General features: G+C 61.7%; 1 protein-coding gene across 11 annotated transcripts in view; it reads left to right on the forward strand.

Moving 5' to 3' along the window:
- TNRC18 (trinucleotide repeat containing 18) overlaps positions 1 to 18,685 on the forward strand; it is an 83,476-nt gene that overhangs the window by 17,819 nt on the left and 46,972 nt on the right. For 6 of the 11 annotated variants that reach the window (XM_060120048.1, XM_060120054.1, XM_060120052.1 and 3 more), the window contains exons 3-10: positions 4,633 to 4,788; positions 7,038 to 7,163; positions 7,402 to 7,425; positions 7,613 to 9,337; positions 15,764 to 15,866; positions 16,122 to 16,327; positions 16,654 to 16,800; positions 17,288 to 17,478. In XM_060120048.1, coding sequence (XP_059976031.1) covers positions 4,633 to 4,788; positions 7,038 to 7,163; positions 7,402 to 7,425; positions 7,613 to 9,337; positions 15,764 to 15,866; positions 16,122 to 16,327; positions 16,654 to 16,800; positions 17,288 to 17,478 — 2,678 coding nt within the window. Of the gene's footprint in view, positions 1 to 3,127; positions 3,251 to 4,632; positions 4,789 to 7,037; positions 7,164 to 7,401; positions 7,426 to 7,612; positions 9,338 to 15,763; positions 15,867 to 16,121; positions 16,328 to 16,653; positions 16,801 to 17,287; positions 17,479 to 18,685 lie in introns of those variants that run through there. The other 5 variants (XM_060120057.1, XM_060120055.1, XM_060120053.1 and 2 more) reach the window with 5 other exon arrangements.

Consider the following 18,685-nt stretch of genomic DNA (forward strand, 5'->3'; position numbering starts at 1 on the left):
AGTGACTCCATCCATTACAGAGGCAAGGTTCCACTGACCGGCTAAGATGACCTCACCGTTGCCCTCTCTAGGGACCAGCAGGTGAGCGTAGTGCAGCCCCCTGTGGGGTTCATCCAGATGGGACTCATTCCCAAGCCCCCAGCACCTGGGAGCCCTGCCTGAGCAGTGAGGGGAGGAAGGAAGGAAGCAAACACCTTTTCAGGATTCGAGTTCTGCCTCCTGGTGACCTTGGCCAGCCTTGGAGTCGGCAAAGCCCTGAAGCCCTTCCTGTGTTCTCAGTGTGGATGAAGGAGGTGGCGATGGCTGAGAACAGGCTGGCCTGCACCCCCAAACTCATGGCTCTCTGCTGTGTTCCCGAGATGCAGTGCATGGGGTGGCAGGGGCTGGGATGTTGGCAGGTCCCAGCTTGGGAGGGCCTGTTAGCTCAGTCCTGGTGGGGGGGTGCCAAGGCTGGGTGGAGTGGGGGGCCCATGCCCAGCTCCCTGCTGCTTATATTCCCAGAGGGACCTGGACCTCTCCCCTGGGCAGTGGTAGGGGCACGGGCACATTGCCCCATAGCCAGGCCTCGGGACTGCCTTTCTTGCCCCAGGGGCATCCTTCCTCTCTCACTGGGACCGGAGAAGGGGAAAACCATTTTCCAGGCACCTCCGAGGGCCAGGCCCTGTGTGAGGGGGTTCCCTCACTCAGGGTCCGAGGGACAGTGGCCGGTCTGGAGCCGAGGGCCTGGCGTGGTGGGATTCCTGAGCTGAGGCCTTGCTATGCAGTGTGCTTGTAGCACCAGCTGAGCGACTTGCTTGCCCCGGCCCGGTGATGCCAGACAGTCTCTCTGAGCCTCAGTTTCTTAGTCTGTAAAATGGGGGTAACAAGATTCCTTCACTCCCACGGCTGTGGGAGGGTGAGCCACAGGACAGGAAGTGCCAGCCTGGAAACCTCTGGGCCCTGGGGTGCCCTGGGCAGCGAGGTCAGGGAGATGCAGTGTTGGATTCAGAGGCAGAGAGAGGAGCTTACATGTTTTTTTTTTAAATCGAGGGGAAATTCACATAATGCGCAATAAATTATTTGCAAGCATGCCCTTCCGTGGTAGGTAGTGCATTCATCATGGGCAACCACCATCTCTCTCTAGTTTCAGAATTAAAACTTTTATTTTAAGGAAGGACAGATGGAATTTGGGTAGAGGGGATAGTCCCACTTGGACCCTGACCTGGAGCAGTTGCTGGGCTTCTTCAAACCCCAGGTTGTGTAGCTATAAATAACGAGGCACTTCATGAAGGTGTTTCACAAACGTGAGTTCATTTAATCTGTGCGTCCACCTGGAGGGGAGAGATTCCTGTTATCCTGCTTCTCAGCCTGGGGAAGTGAAGTAACTCACCCAGAGTCACAGAGCCGTGGGCGCTGGGGCCAGGATTTGTTTTCCACTGTCCCCTGGGCCCCCCGCCCCCCCTCTGTCACGCCTCTGTCCATGATGGGGGCCCGGCCTGTCAGAGGTCCCATCCCTGCCCTGCTCTGGTTTCCAGCAGGGAAGAGCCTTCCATCCAGACTGTGGCTAAATTAAGTCTAAATTAATTAAAATTTAATAAAATTGAAGATGCGGTTCCTCAGTCTCACCAGCCACGTTTCAAGTGCTCAGTAGCCACAAGTGGCCAGTGGCTCCTGAAGTGTCCAGCGAATATCTAGAACAGGTGTCATTGATTCACCAGGTTTTGGTCTGTCCAGGATGGTGGGCAGGCCATTGGGCACGTTCTCCCACGGGGAATCCTGGTGGCCCTCGAGTGGCTACCCTGTAGGAGGGGTGTGGGCTGCACGGCTGGGCTCCGGGTCAGCCCTGGCTCTGCCCCTGGGCCAGGGCTGGGTGGCTTTGGGATTGTCCTCTGTGCCCCACGAAAGGCCTGTGGGAAGATTCCATGAGCGTCTCCATGTGAAGCCCGGTGTCTGTTGAAGTTGGGTTAGGTCCCCCTTTCTAATTATGAATAATGGTACTTTATTACGGGTTCACTGTTCTAGGCTTGGACAGTCATGGAGTGAGATACTCACGTGGGTGGGCAGGTGGCACGGAGGCCTCTGGTCACCAGGGGGCAGCCTGGGACCAGGGAAGGGGGGCCAGGCCTTGACCTCAGTCTGGGATGAGAGTGATGGAGACCCCTCCCACCCCAGGCTGCGCTGGAGGATTTCCAGCCAAGTCTAGGGAAAGGCGGTGCGCTCTGGCTTGACTATCACTGCCCCCCAGAGCCCGGAGGCCTCCACCCTTCCCTGTGAACCCAGGAGGCCACCGCTGTGTCCCCAGGGGTGGGTGTGAGGAGTGGAGGATGTGTCCCTAGACTCAGAGGAGAGCTCCAGGTACTCCGGGGGGAGGGATGTGGGGGTGTGGAGCTCAGAAGGCAGTCCGGAGATGCCGGTGGCATGGGGTTGGGGGGTCAGCTGCTTGTCCTCCACCCTAGGGGGACCAGGCAGGACAGCCGGAGTGGCACATGCGTCCTCAGGTGTCAGGAGCTGTGCTTGCCTTCTCTCCTAATCCTGACACGTGTCCATCTGCTTTTGCTCTGCGAGGATCAGACACAGTGCAGTCACTTAGGCCAAGAGTTGATGCCTGCTGTGTGCCAGGCCCTGGGGGGAGGCCGACTCCGCTCCTGGGGGACACAGGTCTACATTTCCACGTCGTCCCGGGCGGAGGGCTTCTCTGAGGCCCAGGGAAGGCCCCGAGGTGGGAATGAGCCGGGGGTGTCAGGTGGAAGGGAGTCCCAGCAACCGGGGGTTTACCTCATGTATCTGAGCCCTGCCCCTCCGCTGCTTCAGGAGCATCATTAGGGGAGGGGGTGGGGAGAGTGAAGTTGTGCAAATAAACGCCACTGTCCTGGGCCTGGCGGTGAGTGGGGCTGGCACGCCCATTTAACGGAGCTGCACACCGCTGCTCTCGGAGGGCCCAGGCCTGCCCGCCGGGCCCGGGGGAGGGAGTTTGGGCACCGTTGAGCCCCGTGGCAGGCGGGAGCTGTTGGTGGCATCCAGGCCTGGGGTGCCGCTGGGCGGGTTTCACAAGCCCGGGCAGGGGCAGGCCCAGGGCAGGAAGAGCCGGCGGGTGATGTAAGCCCTTGCGCAAACCCCTGGCTGCCGCTTCCGGAGCCGGCCACCCCCCGCCCGCAGAGGAGGAAGCCTGGGGCCTGGCGGCCCGGAGGCCCCGCTGCCCGGGCTGGGGCTGCATGGGCCGACTGACCGGCCACCATGGCCCTGGGTCCCGAGGGCTTGGCGCTGGAGTCCGGTGAGGGGGCTGGTGGGGGTGGGATGGGGGGCCCGGACGCGGGGTGGTGGGGATGCCACGTGGTGCCAGGCGTCCTCCCATCGCTCTGCCTGACGCCAGCCCCACTCTGGGCGACAGAGAGGAGGCCCTGCCCCTTGTGTGCGCCCTGAAGGGCCTGGGGGGACGTTTGGGCCTCCTCTGCCCCCGGGGAGGTGGTGAGGGCGGGTCTGTAGGCCCTGCGTGGAGGCCTGTGGGGACTCAGAGGGTGTGGGTGGGCTTGGAGAGGTTACCTGAGGGGCACCTGGGGAGCTCTTACCTCAGTGGCCAGAGCTGGGCTTGGCACCTTTCAGTGAACGGGCGCTGCTGCTGTTCATTATTATTATTATTGTTAAATGCATGCTTCTTCCTTCACTACAATTCTCAAGGGAGGCGTTATTATTATCCCCATTTTGCTGACAAGCAAAGAGAGGCCAGGGAAGGGAAGCCCCTTGCCCAGGTCTCGTAGGCCTCCCCCGGCCTGTGAGCTGGGGGCCTGCCAGCGTCTTGCCCTGAAGGACGGGCATGTGGAGCTTAGGGGCAGCATGCCTGGATGGCAGGAGGGAGGACCCACCCCTGCGGGTGGGGGCCTGGCCAAATGGGGCGTGGCAGGGGTGGGTGGGGCTTCCACCCAGGCCCTAGCCGGTTGTCCTCCCTGGTATCAGTCGGCCCCCACGCCCCCATGTGAGGGGCCCCAGTAGGAGGAGCTCTGCTCTCTGAAGGGACAGTCCTCCCTTGTCCACTGCTCTCCTTCATTCCCTGTAGTTCTGGGGCAGGCTGCTGGGCTGCATTCAGAGCCCCTGGTCACAGGCTGTGGGATCAGGCACTTCCCATCTCTGAGCCTCAGCTTCCTCATCCGTTAAATGGGCACATGGTTCCTCCTGCACAGGGTTGGCTGAGGGGTTGGTCCGGGCCTGTCCAGGGCTGCCTTGGGGTCCTTGGAGGCCATTCTCCAGATCTCTGGTGTCCTCGCTGGTCCACAAGCTCAGAACCTGAGCCCCCTTCCACCTCGTCACTCTGTGGCCTCCGGAGGTCCCTAGCCCGCACTGAGCCTCAGCTTTCGGGTGCAGATGGGGAGAACCATCCCCGCTCTGGTCTGGGGGTGGTAACGCCCTTCTGCCAAGAGTGTCGGGTGCCCTGGAGGCACCTGGGGTCTCATTGGGCAGTTTTCTCAAGCCCTGAGTCTGGCTGAGTTGACCCAGGGTGGTCCTGAGTCCAAGGGGCTGGGGTGGGGCGGGGCGGAGGAGGTTTGTTTGGTCTCCCTGCCAGTGTCAGCTTCGAGAAGCAGGGAGAGGCGGGGATCTCGGGGCGGTGGGCTGGGCGGCGGTGGCCTGGTGGCTGCCTGACAGCCCCCCTTCTTTCTGCAGGCGAGGCCTTCTTGGGCAGCTTTGTGGCCAGCGGGATGGGGCCCTCGGCCTCATCCCATGGGAGCCCGGTGCCCCTGCCCTCTGACCTCTCCTTCCGCTCCCCCACCCCCAGCAACCTGCCCATGGTGCAGCTGTGGGCTGCCCATGCCCATGAAGGTAAGGAGCGAGCCAGGCGGGCGGGCCGAGGGCGCTGGGCCGCTGTCCCCAGCACTTCTCAAGTCTGCCCCCTCCCCTCTGTCTCCACGGTCACTCCTCCATGCTGTGGCCTGTGGGGCCCAGCTCTGGTCATCCAGCCTCCCTGCTGTTCTTCAGATGCTCAGCGCTCCCTCTTGGCGCTGTCCCAGGGCCTTTACACATGCTGTTTGCTCCGCTTCCAGGCCCGCACCGCAGCTCCCTGGCTATCTCCTGTTCCTCCTCCAGGGCTTGGCTCAAACACCCCCCCCACCCCACCCCGGTTCCACCTCCCACTTGTGATGACACATTCATCCGTTTTTTCGTGAGATACCTGCTTCCCCGCCAGTGAGCTCTGAGGGCAGGGCCTGGTTTGTTGTGCCCGCCATCTCCTCAGTGCACAGTCAGCTCGTCAGTAATTGTCATTGTGGGAGCAGTGGGACCAGGTGCCATTGGGCTCTCTTGTTGCTGTTCTGCGGTGACGCCCCTAAACGTGGGGAGGTCTGCCGGCTTGGCTTCCTGCCAGCCCAGAGCAAATCCTGGGCCTCCGTGGAGCCTCAGTTTCCCCTCTGTCAGTGAAGGAATGGGCCTGGGGGACGCTGAGTTCCTCCTCCACCTTGGGCTCCGGTGGAGTTTAGCTGCTGGGTGCTGGCTCGCTCTTGCTGCCTCCTGGGTGCCCTGGGGTGCTCCTGGGTCGGGTGCCTGTTGCAGGCTCAGGCTTTTCTGGGCCTTTCGCCGCCCACTGTCTCCCCACTTCCTTCTCTGCCACTTGTCACCGAGTGCTTCCGTCCTTGTCCTGACTTGTGCGTGCCCCACACGGAGGGGGCGATCCTGCCTCTAGGTCTGGGATGGTGGGCAGTCCTTCCGGGCTGGGGTCCCATCTGAGTCTCCCATTTCCACCAGCCCAGAGCGGGGGTGCTCGAGGGGCCTGAGGGGCAGAGGCTGCCTCTGGTGCCTGTGTGCCATCAGCCTGACTCCCTTTTCTCCTTTGCCAGCAAATACCGGTAATAATAGTAATGATAGCAAACACAAAGAACTGCATCCTTGAACTCACTATCCTCAGAACAAGCCATGAGGAGGGACTATTATGCCCATTTTACAGATGAGAAAGTAGCGGGAACCAGTGCCTACCCAGGAGTGTTGTTTCAGTGATGAAGTGAGATAACGTGTATCAGGTGTTCCTTATCGTTTTGTGATTGCTGTTAGTGTCATTGTCAGGTGGGGCTGTGGGTGAAGATGTGCGCCCAGCGTGGCCAGGGACGGGTCCTGCATCTCTGGCCTCAGAGGGAGTGACTGGGGGGCATGGGGGACCCAAGTCCGTCAGGGATCACCAGTGGGTCTGAGGTCCTGTAGGACCCACCGCCCAGGAGGAGAGGCAGGATCCTCCATTGCCCCAGCACCTGCTCACCTGTCTGGCCTTCTGGGCCCTGCTGAACGGCTCTTGGGCCTCCATTCCTTGTGTACTCTTTTAGGCCTCTTGTTTCTTTCTCCGTGGCCTCCGTTTCCTGTCTTCTGTACCCTGTAAGGCCCTGGTTCTTCTGGGGCATCACTGGTGGGGTGGAGGGGGTTGTGGGAGGTTAGGAGGACCCCTGGCAGGAGGAATTCTTTCCTAGAAGCACCTGCCTGGGAGACCCAGCAGCTGGAGATGCTGAGTAGGCTGAAGTTCAGAGAAGGCAAGCGACCTGTTTGGTTGGCGTCACACAGCAGAGAAGTTAAGCCAGTAAACCACTCAATTGGGTCTATGTTGGGCTAAGGTTAAGAGTTCTGGTGACCTCAGTTCAAAGCTAGGTTCCTCTGCTGGGGGACCTTGGGCAAGTGGGCCTCTCTGAGCCTCAGTTTTCTCATCTGTAAAATGGGGATATTAACAGTATTTGCCTCACAGGTTTTTTTCCTTTGAAATTTAAATGAGAATAACAAAGGCAGAGCAGTTGAAAGGGTTTAGTCTGTGATTAGAACTGCCTTCTATCTTCATCATCCTCATTGCCCTGCGCTGGGTCCAATTTGATTCTCTTCCTGGGGGATTCGAGAGCCGTAGCCCCTGGGGGCTGCCTGGGATTGGAGTGCCAGGATTGGGAGGGGGCAATCCTTGCTGTGGGAGCTGGTGGTAAACCTCAGGGCTCCCAGCACCAGGGGGCTGACAGCCAAGACACGTTATTTCCAAGAAGCAGAGGGTGGAAGGAAGCTCCCGGTGGGAGGCATGAGGTGTCCCAGCTGGCTTCTTTTCTCTCTTGCAGGCTTCTCCCACCTGCCCAGCGGGCTGTACCCATCCTACCTCCACCTGAACCACCTGGAGCCCCCCAGCAGCGGGAGCCCCCTCCTCAGCCAGCTGGGCCAGCCCAGCATTTTCGATACCCAGAAAGGTCAGAGGGCAGGAGTGGGGAGACTGGGGGGAGCTGTGGAATGAGGTTGGGAGGGACCACTACCCAGTACTCCAGGCAGCTTCCCAGCTGTGTTTCCCAAGACCCCAGCCCCCAAGGGCCCCCACAGGCGCTCTGGGCCCACCCATAGCCTTCTGGAGCCTTCTAGTTGTCCTGCCCTCATCTAATCCTGTTGGGCCCTCTGGGCAGCTCTTAATTCTGGCCTCTCCCCCTTTCACAGGTGAGAAAACTGAGGCTCAGAAAGGTTAGTAGGTGGCCAAGGCGGGGTTTCAGCTTGGTTTTATCCATTTCCAGAGCCTGCCCTCTCCCGGGCTGCGCTCTGCATGGTCCTCCTCCTTGCCCTGGGGTCTAGGGCACCCTTTGGGGCCTCTCTTCCCTCTCCCCCGGCGGAGGGGGCACTCGCTCACAGCTGCGCTCTTTCTTCTCTGCAGACGGCTTCTACCTGCCCGCCCCTGGAGCTCCGGGTGCCCTGCACTCTCATGCGCCCTCCTCTAGGACCCCAGGCAGCCACTCGTCGGGCGCCTCGACCAAAGGCTCTTCTCGGGAAGGTCCAGCCAAGGACCGGATGGGCCGCGGCGGGGAGCCGCCCCCACTGTTCGGCAAGAAGGACCTGCGGGCCCGTGAAGAGGCAGCGGGGCCCCGCGGCGTGGTGGACCTGACCCAAGAGGCGCGGGCGGAGGGCCGCCAGGACCGCGGGCCCCCGCGCCTCCCAGAGCGCCTGTCGCCCTTTCTGGCCGAGCCCGGGCCCCCGCGGGCACCGGGCACGGCCACCACCGAGTCCAAGGGCAAGAACCCGCCGCCACTGCCACCACCGTCGCTGAGCCTCTGCAATGGCGCGGGGGACGCGGGGCTCCCCGCACTGGTGGCCGAGGCGGCCCGCGGCTCCAAGGAGACTGCGCGCCAGGATGAGAGCGCACGGCTGCGGCGCGCAGAGGCCCTGCTGCCGGCGCCTTGCCCCTGCCCCTCGCCGCTCCCGCCGCCGCCCGTGAGCAAGGGCCCGCCTGCGCCCCCCGCCGCCTCCGGCGCCTTCGCTGCGCCGCAGCCCGCCCCCGCCGGCGTCTACACCATCTTCCCCGTGGCGGCCGCGCGCGAGGCGGGCCGCGAGCACCGTGTGGTGGCGCCCACCTTTGTGCCTTCCGTGGAGGCCTTTGACGAGCGCCCGGGGCCCATCCAGATTGCGTCGCAGGCGCGTGACGCCCGGACCCGGGAGCGCGAGGCGGGCAGGCCCGGCGTCCTGCAGGCCCCGCCCGGGTCTCCGCGGCCGCCCCCCGACCGACCCGAGAGCCTCCGCGAGAAGAGCTCCGTGATCCGCTCGCTCAAGCGGCCGCCGCCCTCCGAGGCCCCACCGGCGCGGGCCACGCGCTCCTCCCCGGACCCCCGGGCCTACCTCCCCGCCAAGGAGCTGCTCAAGCCCGAGGCCGAGCCCCGGCCCTGCGAGCGCGCCCCGCGCGGCCCCGCTGTCGCCTCCGCCTCCCAGCAGGCCGCCAAGCTTTTCGGCCTAGAGCCAGGGCGGCCGCCCCCTCCCGCCGGCCCTGAGCACAAATGGAAACCCTTCGAGCTGGGCAACTTCGCCACAACGCAGATGGCCGTGCTGGCCGCTCAGCACCACCACGCCAGCCGTGCCGAGGAGGAGGCTGCCGCTGCCGCCGCCTCCAAGAAGGCCTACCTGGACCCCGGGGGCGCGTTGCCCCGCGCCGGGGCCACCTGCGCCAGGCCGGGCGCCGAACTGCACGCCGCGGCCCACGGGCCGGGAGAGGCCTCGGCCATGCAGAGCCTCATCAAATACAGCGGCAGCTTTGCCCGCGAGGCCGTGGCCGTGCGCCCCGGCGGCTGCGGGAAGAAGAGCCCCTTCGGAGGCCTGGGCACCATGAAGCCCGAGCCCGCTCCCACGGCTGCCCCACGTGCCCAGGCCCGCCTCCCGCACCCCGCGGGCCCTGCAGCGGCTGGGGGCCGGCAGCTGAAGCGGGACCCGGAGAGGCCCGAGAGCGCCAAGGCCTTCGGACGCGAGGGCTCCGGTGCCCAGGGTGAGGCAGAGGTGCGACACCCACCCGTGGGAATTGCGGTGGCCGTGGCCCGGCAGAAGGACAGTGGCAGTGGCCGCCTGGTGCCTGGGCTGGCGGACCAAGAGCGTTCCCTGTCTCTGAGCAACGTCAAAGGTGGGTCACGGGTCCCACTCCCACCCCTCACCTTTTCTTCCCCCTTCACCTCCCCACCTTTGCTCTCTGCTTCTACCTGCCTCCTTTTGTTCTGCACCCCTCTCTCCCACCTTCCTGGGACTGTTTGTCCTTTATCCTACTTGTGGGCTGTGGCTGCTATTGCTTTTTCTGTTACACACATAGAAAAATGTGTAAAATGCACGAGAGGAGAAAGAAGAAAAGGGACCATTAGATTTTTTCCACCACCCTGGACACTTGGAGCTCTTTCCCCAGATTCATTTTCCCGTTTGATCTGCAGAGCCTCCAGTGCACTGTGATCTTGGGTCTTGTGTTTTTCCCTTGTGGGCGGGCTCTTGTTTTTGCCAACTCTTTATAAGTATTATTTTTAATGGTCTTTAGTGTTTTGTCCAGAGCATGCGCCGCCGTTCCCTCGTGGCATTTTAGTTTTCCCTTCTCTGATGTTTTTGTGTTTAGGAAGTTACTTTGAATATTTTCATGCATTGTGCCTCACTGATACTTTGAGTCATTTTCTAAGAATAGATTCCTACGAATAAATTAGCTTTAAGCTTTCAATTCCAGGTCCTTGAGGGAGGTAACCGTGCCTTACTTGACCTAGTTCAGTGTTCCCAGTACCTAGCGCATAGTAGGTGTTTGATAAGTGACTGAGTGTGACAGATAGAAACTAGGGCCCCGGCATTCCTGTGGTCTCGACATTGAATGCCTTTGTGACTTCTTAGGTAGTTAGAGAGTTTATATGCTTGTTTGCAGTCTGTTCTGTTTTAGACTCCTCAGAGTTGTGTTTTAGTGTTACTAAAAAAAAACCAAACAATCGTTGTCGAGTTCTGTAGGGAGGAATGGTGTGTTTCTTTTAACTATTAGTAAAGTTGAATATCTTTCCAGAACTTGGTTGATCGGTTACATTTCCGTTTGTCCCTTGCATATTTTGCCATTGGACTCCTTCCTGAGATTTTGGAGGGTTGCTATTTGCGGCATTTTGGTTGGAACTCTGGACTTGGGCTGCCCAGAGCCCAAAATTGAGCCGAGGGCCTCACCTGTGGGTCAGGCACTGAGGCTGCCCCGCTGCTTCAGGCCGTGGTCAGTGTGTTGAGGTGTGGGGTGTTGGCAGGCTGGGGTAAGGGCCCCGGAAGGAAGGCTGTGTCCCGCTGCCCCTAGCTCATGTGACTTTTTAGCAGTTGGCCTGGGTTTCCTCCCTGGGTCTCTGTCCCCGCCCCCAGTTCGCTCCCAGACTCGCCAGCCGCAAGCTCAGGCTTGGCTCACATCGCGGCCCCCGTGCGACCGGCTTCCCTGCGCCTCCTAGATTTTCCAAGATACACGGGTATCTTGGGTGTATGTGCCCTGTGTCCCCGTCCCTCCCTGAGCCTGGCCCTCCTGTGCCCGCCTGCACCGACTCCTGCCTGGGCTTCAGCCTCCGTCCGCAGTGAGCGGCCAGTGCTGTGTCCTGTCACAGCTGCTTCCTAGACCCGTAGCCCCAGCCCTGCCCTCCCAGAGGAGCCTGGTGACGCTCAAGGCTGCCCTGGGTCTTGCCTGGTCACTGCCCATCTGAATGTGCTACAGCTGCAGATGGTCTTTATCCAGCCAGAAGGCTCAGAGCAAGTGATGTCTTAGGGAATGTTTATTGAACTGAGCCCATTGTTCTGTGTGGAGCCCCCCTGGAGCCAGGGAGGCCCGTCCTCTGACCCCAGGGGCTCACATGAGGCCCTGCCTTAGCCTGGGATCCAAAGTCTGGGCATTGGCCCTTGGCTTGGAGGTGGCCGGCTGGGTGGTGGAGAAGCCCGCTCGCTAGGTAGGCAAGAGATCTTTTGGGGTCCTTTTTTTAGAAGAATGCTCGTGTGACATGATATGGCACCCCAGTTAGCACTCCTGGTCCCCAGAACTCATCCTGGTGGCCGGAGTACCTGGCTGTGTCCAAGGGACCTGTGTCCATGGGGTTGTGAGTGTGTGTGGGAGAATGTGTATGAGGGAGTGTGTGTGAGAGAGTGCAGGTGAGAATGTGTGTGTGTGAGCGTGTATGTGTGTGCAAGTGTCTGGGCGGGGTGAGGGGAGAGAGAGAGGATGGGACAGTTTGAGACGAGACCTTCAGGAATTATTGGGCTGAGACTGCCTTTCTGTTTGCTGGTGACCCTTGGAAAGTGAATGGAGTCTTACTCTCCTTAAAAAAAAAATGCCTGTAAGAAGTGGTGATTTTTCCCCAATCTGGATGACCCTGGGGGAGGGGAGGAGTTGGCGTTACCCCAGCTGAATGGTTGTTGTCAGCCCGGGGCTCCTGGGTCTTCCTGACCTCCCGGCTCCTACTTTGTGGAGTGAGCCCTCTGCCTGTCAGTGAGTTCACATCCAGGCTCTGCCTTTGGCAGCTGCGTGACCTTGAACCTGAGGCCTAAGTCCTCTGGGCCCTGGTGTCCCCATTTACTATGTGGCGCTAGGGAGGGCCTCCTCGTTCCCTGATGCCAGGTGGGCTGAGGCGCTCGTAGTAGGTGCTTCATAAACAGGCCTTCCTTTTCTCTGTTTCCATTGAGGGCCTTAAGGGCTCAGAGCTTCTGCCATGAGCCCGAGATCCTTTTATGAGAAATGCCCCGAGGGCTCACCCAAGGCCTGCCTTAAGCCCAGACCTGTGCCTCCCATCTCTCCATCTTGCACGTTATCACCTCTATGGTGGAGTCGAATTGGGGACCAAATCTGGGGGGCCATGATGGTGCCCCCACCCCGCCCTGCTGCCCATCATACCGGGCAGAGCTGGCGTTGCATCGGGTGTAAGCGGTGGTATTGACCCCAGACTCTGGAAAGCACAGAATTGGCCGGAGTTGGTGGTCGCCATATCTGCAGAAATGCTCAGATGGAGTCCGGGAGGGAGTTGCCATGGGAACCGGGCCTTAGCCTGAGCCTCTGCCGTTATGGCCGGATTAGAGCCTGTGACCCACGGAGGGGCTGTCAGTGCTGGGGATGTGGGCCCTGGGGCAGGGCTGCGGATAGGCAGTGGCAGCAGTGCTGCTGTTTCACCAGTGCCCGCCCTGTGCGGGCTCTGCGTGTGGAGGGGTGTGCACCCTGGTGGTCAGGAAGACCCGGTCAGACCGCGATGCTAGCCTGACGCCTCCTTGTCAGTCAGTGGTGCGGCCTGGGTAGCTTACCTTCCTGTGCCTCCGCTTCCTCATCTGGGATGGGATGAGGGCTGGAACCCACCTCCTGGGTTGATGACCACTGAATGAGTGTGTGCAGGGCACAGAGGCAGCTTTGAAATGTTGGACGTCTCCAGAGCTCATGCCTCGAGGGTTGGGGTGAAGGGGTCCTGGGTGTGTGGGACCTCGGAGCAGCTGACCCTCTGCCCCACACGCCTCCCTGCTGGAGGAGCTGGTCCCTTGCCATCCTGGAGCTCAGCACAGAGAGGCGATGGGCCCTCTGGTTCGCTTGTCCACAGGTGGCTGGAGGGAAGTTGGTTTTCAAAGCCGTAGTCAGATCATGTCTCATCCCTGCTCAGAGCTTCCTCTGGCTTCTCCTTTTACCTTGAACAGAATCTCGACCATATTCCCTTCCACGGCCTGTACCCCGCTCTTCACCTGCACACTCTCTTCCTTATTACTCTCTTCAGCCACCGTGGCCCCCTTGATGTTCTTTGGCACGCTCCTGCCTCAGGGCCTTTGCACCTGCCGTTTGTTCTCTCTGCATAGCTCACTGTTCCTCTAGCTATCCTCGTGAATTCATTTATTCACTTCCCACATATTTGCTGAGCAGCTTCCTCTGTGTCAGGCATTGTTCAGGAGAGAGGTAGACAGCCAGGAGTGTGACTGCTCAAACGAGAGCAATGCACAGTCTGAGGAGGAGACAGACGGTGAACAACCAACAAGCAAAACGGCTGTGTGTTGCGCTCAGTGCTATGAGGGAGACAAATAAGGGAGCATGATAGAGGAGAGGTGGTCTGGGAGGGCTTCCTGGAGGAGGTATCGTATGAGCTGAGCTCTTACTGGGGAGGCTGAGTAGTACAGAGGAAGGGCACTCTGGGTGGAGGGAACAGCGTGTGTGGTCCTGAGTGTGACTGGAGGGCAGAGAGGCTGGGGGTGCACTGGAGGGGACAGCTGGGCAGCATGAGTCAGGCCCAGGGGCTTGGTTCCATGGGGCTGGCCCTCCATAGGAGGGACAGGTGTGAACAGGGATTAGAGGGAGCAGGTTGGCGCAGGAGGACGTGGGTGGTGCCCCGGGGCCAGGTGGTGGAGGGCGTGTCACATTTCTTTGGAGATCAGCTGTATTTGGAGGGAGGGGTCTGGGGCTCTGGCGTGAGTGACCCTGGGGGTGGTGGGTGCTCCCAGGTGGGCGGGCCTGCATACAGGTTTCTGGTACAGGTGGCACCTAGGGTGGGAAGCCCCTGAGGGCCTGCGTGGTGACAGCCAGGGCAGTGGAGAGGCATCAGGCTGAGGACAGAGGTCTTGGGGGGCAGGCCACACTGCCCTTCTGGGGACACCAGGAGCTCTGTGCCAAAGCCTGTCTGCCACCCCAGCGTGGCCAGTGGGTGGGAGGGTCTTTGGGTTTTCTGTGGGCCTGGGAGGCCATCCCCGCAGGAGAAGGAAGCTCAGACACATGCTCTGGTTTCCCAGTCCAGCTGAAGGACTCTGGATGGCCCTGCCTGAAAGCCCGGGATGGGAGGGGTGCCCCCAAGCAGGGCCCCTTCCAGTCCTTCATGGAGGGGGTCGGCGGGCTCAGGGTCCCCTTGGATTTGGGAACCACATTGACACTGGAGGCCGGGACCCCTTCACTGGGTCTCACCCCGGGTTGGCGCGGGCTTGTTCTCCCACCTCCCGCCTTTCCCCTCTGCTTCCTGCACTTCCTGCCATGTGCTGGGAACAGTCGTTGGGACCGGGCGTTGGCACAAGAAGACTCAGCTCAGGGCCTGCATGGGGTGACTTCGTGGGTGGCCTGGGACGCACCTGTGTGACCCATGGGGGCCAGGTCGGCAGGAAGACTCCTTCGCCCACCCCCACTCCTGCCCTGCCGGTGCCCCAACTCGCTGGCTTTTCTCTGCTTAAGCGCACACGCTGCTTCCTTGTTGCTCCAGTGGCTTCTGGAACTTGCAGACCCGCCCCCGGTGGCCCCTGGTCCATCTCCAGCTGCCTCTCGGGATGCGACCCTCCCTGATTCTAGGCTGCCTGCCCCCCCACCCCACCCCGTGTGCGTGGTCCATCAGGCACGTGGGCTTGTGTGGCTGCCCCTCCCCGCGGGCTTCTCTCCTTTGTTCTGGGGCTGTGGGTTTCCACTTTCCTGAAGGGGAAGGAGAAGCCCCTGCATCCCTGAGCCTCTCCTGGGGGCTCTGTTCTTCGGGAGCTCCTGGTGTTGGGGGTGCAGGAGGGGAGAAACGATGGGGAAATGCCCGACGACCGCATTCCAAGTTGGGTCCCCGCCCACGAGGACCATGAGTGGGGAGACTGCTGGGGGGCCCCGGCAAGGTGGCCCCAGACGCTTGTCTCCAGCAGGGTAATAACCGATAAGGTCCCGGGCCCTGGGAGCGGCTTCCTCCCCGGGTGTACCTCCCGAGACCTGGGTGGGAGGACACCAGTCCAGCATGACTGACCCTAGAGAAGGAGTTAGTCCAGCCTCAGCGGTTTCTCTTTCGAGAAGAGTCTCAGCTGCCTGCTGAGTGGCTTCTGCTGGTGATAGCGCCCGCTTCCTGGGCCCTAGCCGGCCCGGGGCGGCCACACGCGCACTGACTTCTGTTTGGTGTAGAAAACGTTCAGGAAGAGTGTCTGGGCAGGTGGGGTGAGGAGGGCTGGACCCTGGGTGCCCTCCACGAGCTCCTGCCCCTGCAGAGCTGGCCAGGACTTGAGGACCTGCCTTCTCTGCTCTGGGGAAGGCGGGGGGCTCATGGGAGGTGCAGCTGGACCAGCCACGGGTCGAGGGACGTCCCCTGGGCACCAGGGCAAGGGTGGGTGAGCCGGATGGCAGCCCGCATATCCTCCACTCGCCCACACACATGTAGCGTTCTCTGGTTTCACTTTTCCGTCTTGATTTTGAAAACATCAGCCACAGGTCTGCAGCAGACAGAACCATGACGGGGCCTCAGCGGGGGAAGCTGATTTCCCGTGATCCGGGCCTTGCTGTGCTTCTGAACAGCGACCGCTTTTTTGGGTTGTGGTTTCCCCTCCGTCCTGACCCACCCCCAGAACCTGCCTTTCCGGTGATAAAGTAGTAAAACCGTGTCAGCGAATGCCACTCGGTTCATACCGTGTTGTTACTGGATCCGTGTTACGATGTTTTACTGCAATATCCCGGTTACCTGTGTGAGTTCCAGGTAGGCTCTTTGAGGGGCGACGGAGGGACGTTTCTGGGCACGGAGGGCGTCCGGCCAGGGTGAGGGAACCGCTCGGATGCTGAGGGCTTGTTGGGGCCCTGAGTGGGCCTCACTTGCTGCCTGTCCCCCCGACCCAGGGCACAGCCGGGCCGACGAGGACTGTGGAGATGAGCGGGCCAGGCACCGGCAGGAGCGGCTGCTAGGGGCGCGGCTGGACCGGGACCAGGAGAAGCTGCTCAGGTGAGGGCCTGGGAGCCCCAGGGCAAGGGTGGATGACCCTGCCTGGCTGCGGGGTGGTTCCGAGAGTGTGGGACACCCTCCCGAGGAAGGCCCCGGGGGCCCTTTGCTGAGCCCCAGCTGGCCCTTCTGTCCACCGGGTGCACAGTTGGCCCAGCAGCAGCCTGGTGTCCCCCGGTGACTTGGGGCGGCACCCCTTCTCTCCCACCCGTCCCTGGGGCCGTCCGGCCTGTCCCTGATGCCCCTGTTTGCTTCCAGAGAAAGTAAGGAGCTGGCTGACCTGGCCCGCCTGCACCCCACCAGCTGTGCTGCTAACGGCCTGAACCCCAACCTCATGGTGACTGGGGGCCCGGCGCTGGCAGGTTCCGGTCGCTGGTCCGCTGACCCTGCGGCCCACCTGGCCACGCACCCCTGGCTGCCCCGCTCGGGCAGCACGTCCATGTGGCTCGCTGGACACCCCTACGGTGAGCGGGAGGGCGGCGGTGGGCCGGGATGGGGAGACCTGACGTGTTGCTTCTGGAGCACGGCACCGGTGGCTGGTGCAGGGACAGCACCCCTCCTCTCTTCCCCGTAGTTCAGCCCCCTCACTGCCCAAGCAGGGCCGTTATTAATGGCACCAGCATCGTGGGCCCTTGGCCAAGGCTGTCTGGGCACTGCCCAGAGCAGGCGGCTGGGCGTGTGTTCACAGCCCTTACCCTCGGCTTCCTGCTTGGAGGCCCAGGAAGTGGAGGATGGGGGAGTAGCCTGGGCCTGGGTCCCCAGCGCTGACTCGGGCATGGGTCTCTCCTAGGCTTGGGCCCCCCTTCTCTTCACCAGGGCATGGCGCCTGCCTTTCCACCCGGCCTGGGGGGCTCCCTGCCGTCGGCCTACCAGTTCGTCAGGGACCCCCAGTCGGGCCAGCTGGTGGTCATTCCCAGTGATCACTTGCCTCACTTTGGTAAGTGGTGGCCCCGTGGCTGGGGGCAGGGGCTGTGATGGCCTTCCACAGTGAGACCGTCCCAAACGCCATGGGAGGAGGACTGTCCTCCTATGGCAGGGGGTGTCCGCCTAGCAGAATAGGGTGGCTGTGTCATAAAGCCACAGGGGTCCTTGTTTTGATGAGTTCCTACCCAGAAAGCCCACGTGGGAGAACCAAAGCAGGGCTGCCCTGGTGGGAGGCCTGGACCCTCTGCCTTGGTGCCCCCATCCCTCAGGAATCCACTTTGCAGACCACTGGGTGTAGTAGGAGAAGGTGTGGAGACCCCACGTGGGCCCCGGGCCTGGGATGTGGCTGCCCACGGCAAAGGGAGGAGGACAGGCTTCTCCGTCCCCAGGAAGCAACTGGAGGCCCAGCTGAGCCCACCTCTGCCTCAGCTTCCCCATCTGTAAAATGGGGTGACGGACACCAGGCGGTAGGTGCAGCCTCACTGTCTTCTTGCCCCCAGCGGAGCTGATGGAGCGGGCCGCAGTGCCACCCCTTTGGCCGGCCCTGTACCCACCAGGCCGCAGCTCCCTGCACCACGCCCAGCAGCTGCAGCTCTTCTCCCAGCAGCACTTCCTGCGGCAGCAGGAATTCCTGTACCTGCAGCAGCAGGCGGCCCAGGCCCTGGAACTGCAGAGGAGCGCCCAGCTGGTGGTGAGTTGGGGTGGGCGTGGTCACAGGAGGGCCATGGGGGCACTGGAGACCCTTGCCGGAGCTCCTCTGTCGTTGGTGAGGCAGGGGTCAACCAGCAGAAAGTCCAGTTCTGGCACTGTGAGTCAGAAAAAAATGAGAGAGGCTGGTGGTCAGGGGGGCCTCCTGGAGGAGGTGGCGTCTGCCCAGAGACCTGAAGAAGTTAGTTGTGGAAGAGCCCTCTGGGCAGAGGGGATGCTGTGAGCAAGGCTGAGAGGTGGACAGAGGCTGGCAAAGGGTGGGTGCAGGTAGCAATGGGGAAACCAAGGCGGGAGAGGTGGTCCTGTGGACTGGAGATGTTTGCATGGGAACTGAAGGGATCCCTGTGGGCTCCCGCTGTTTCCTGAGCCCTGCCTGGCCCCGCTGGGCGCCTGATGGCCCTGGGCTCCCCTCTCGGGCTGGGGCTGGCCTCCACCCATGCTGCCTGATCCCGTAAGATGGGCGACACTTGGTGTCGCCACCGTGTGGGTGGACTGCCGAAAGCTCACAGCCCTCCTGCCTCCTTGAAGGTGTTCCTGGACATTTGTCCTCTGCTTGGCCTTGCCCCTCCTTCCTTGTGCAGCAGCTGCTCTGGAGGAGTCAACCGAGGTGACACAGGCAGCCAGTGGGGCCCTGGGTTTGAACCTTAGTTCTTCCACGCCTGGCTGTGTGCCCTCCGGCAAGTGAATTCACCTCTCTGGGTTTCAAGTTTCCTCCTGTGGAAATGGAGTTGCTAGTAATTTCTGTGTCATCGGGTTGTTCAATGAGATTTAACAACCGTGACGGTGGCTGGGGCATGGAGCCTTTCCTCCCCGTGTGATTGTGCACTGACTGCCTGGCCCCTGGTGAGCACGGGCTGTTCGTGAGCCTTCCTCAAGCCATCAAAGACTGGGAAAGCCTCCCCCCGCCCACCTTTTGAGGTGTTTTGAGACCCAGATGTGATAAGGCAGGAGAGTGCCCGCAGGTAGTGAGTTCTCCATGCAGGTAGCTATCCTAGTGTCATGAAAGGGCCTCACACCTCCACCGGCCCCCCTCGCCCTGACTGTGAGGGTCCCAGAGGGGCCTGGGTCTAGACCAGAGGGCCGCCTAGCCCTGTCTGCTGGAATTCCACAAGGAATGCTGTGCTGCTTATGCATACCGTGACGGAATGTCAGTCTCGGGCTGGGGGTGTGGGCGGCCCGCAGCCCCAGAC

Source organism: Mesoplodon densirostris, chromosome 16, assembly GCF_025265405.1.
Source record: "Mesoplodon densirostris isolate mMesDen1 chromosome 16, mMesDen1 primary haplotype, whole genome shotgun sequence".
Taxonomy (NCBI): domain Eukaryota; kingdom Metazoa; phylum Chordata; class Mammalia; order Artiodactyla; family Ziphiidae; genus Mesoplodon; species Mesoplodon densirostris.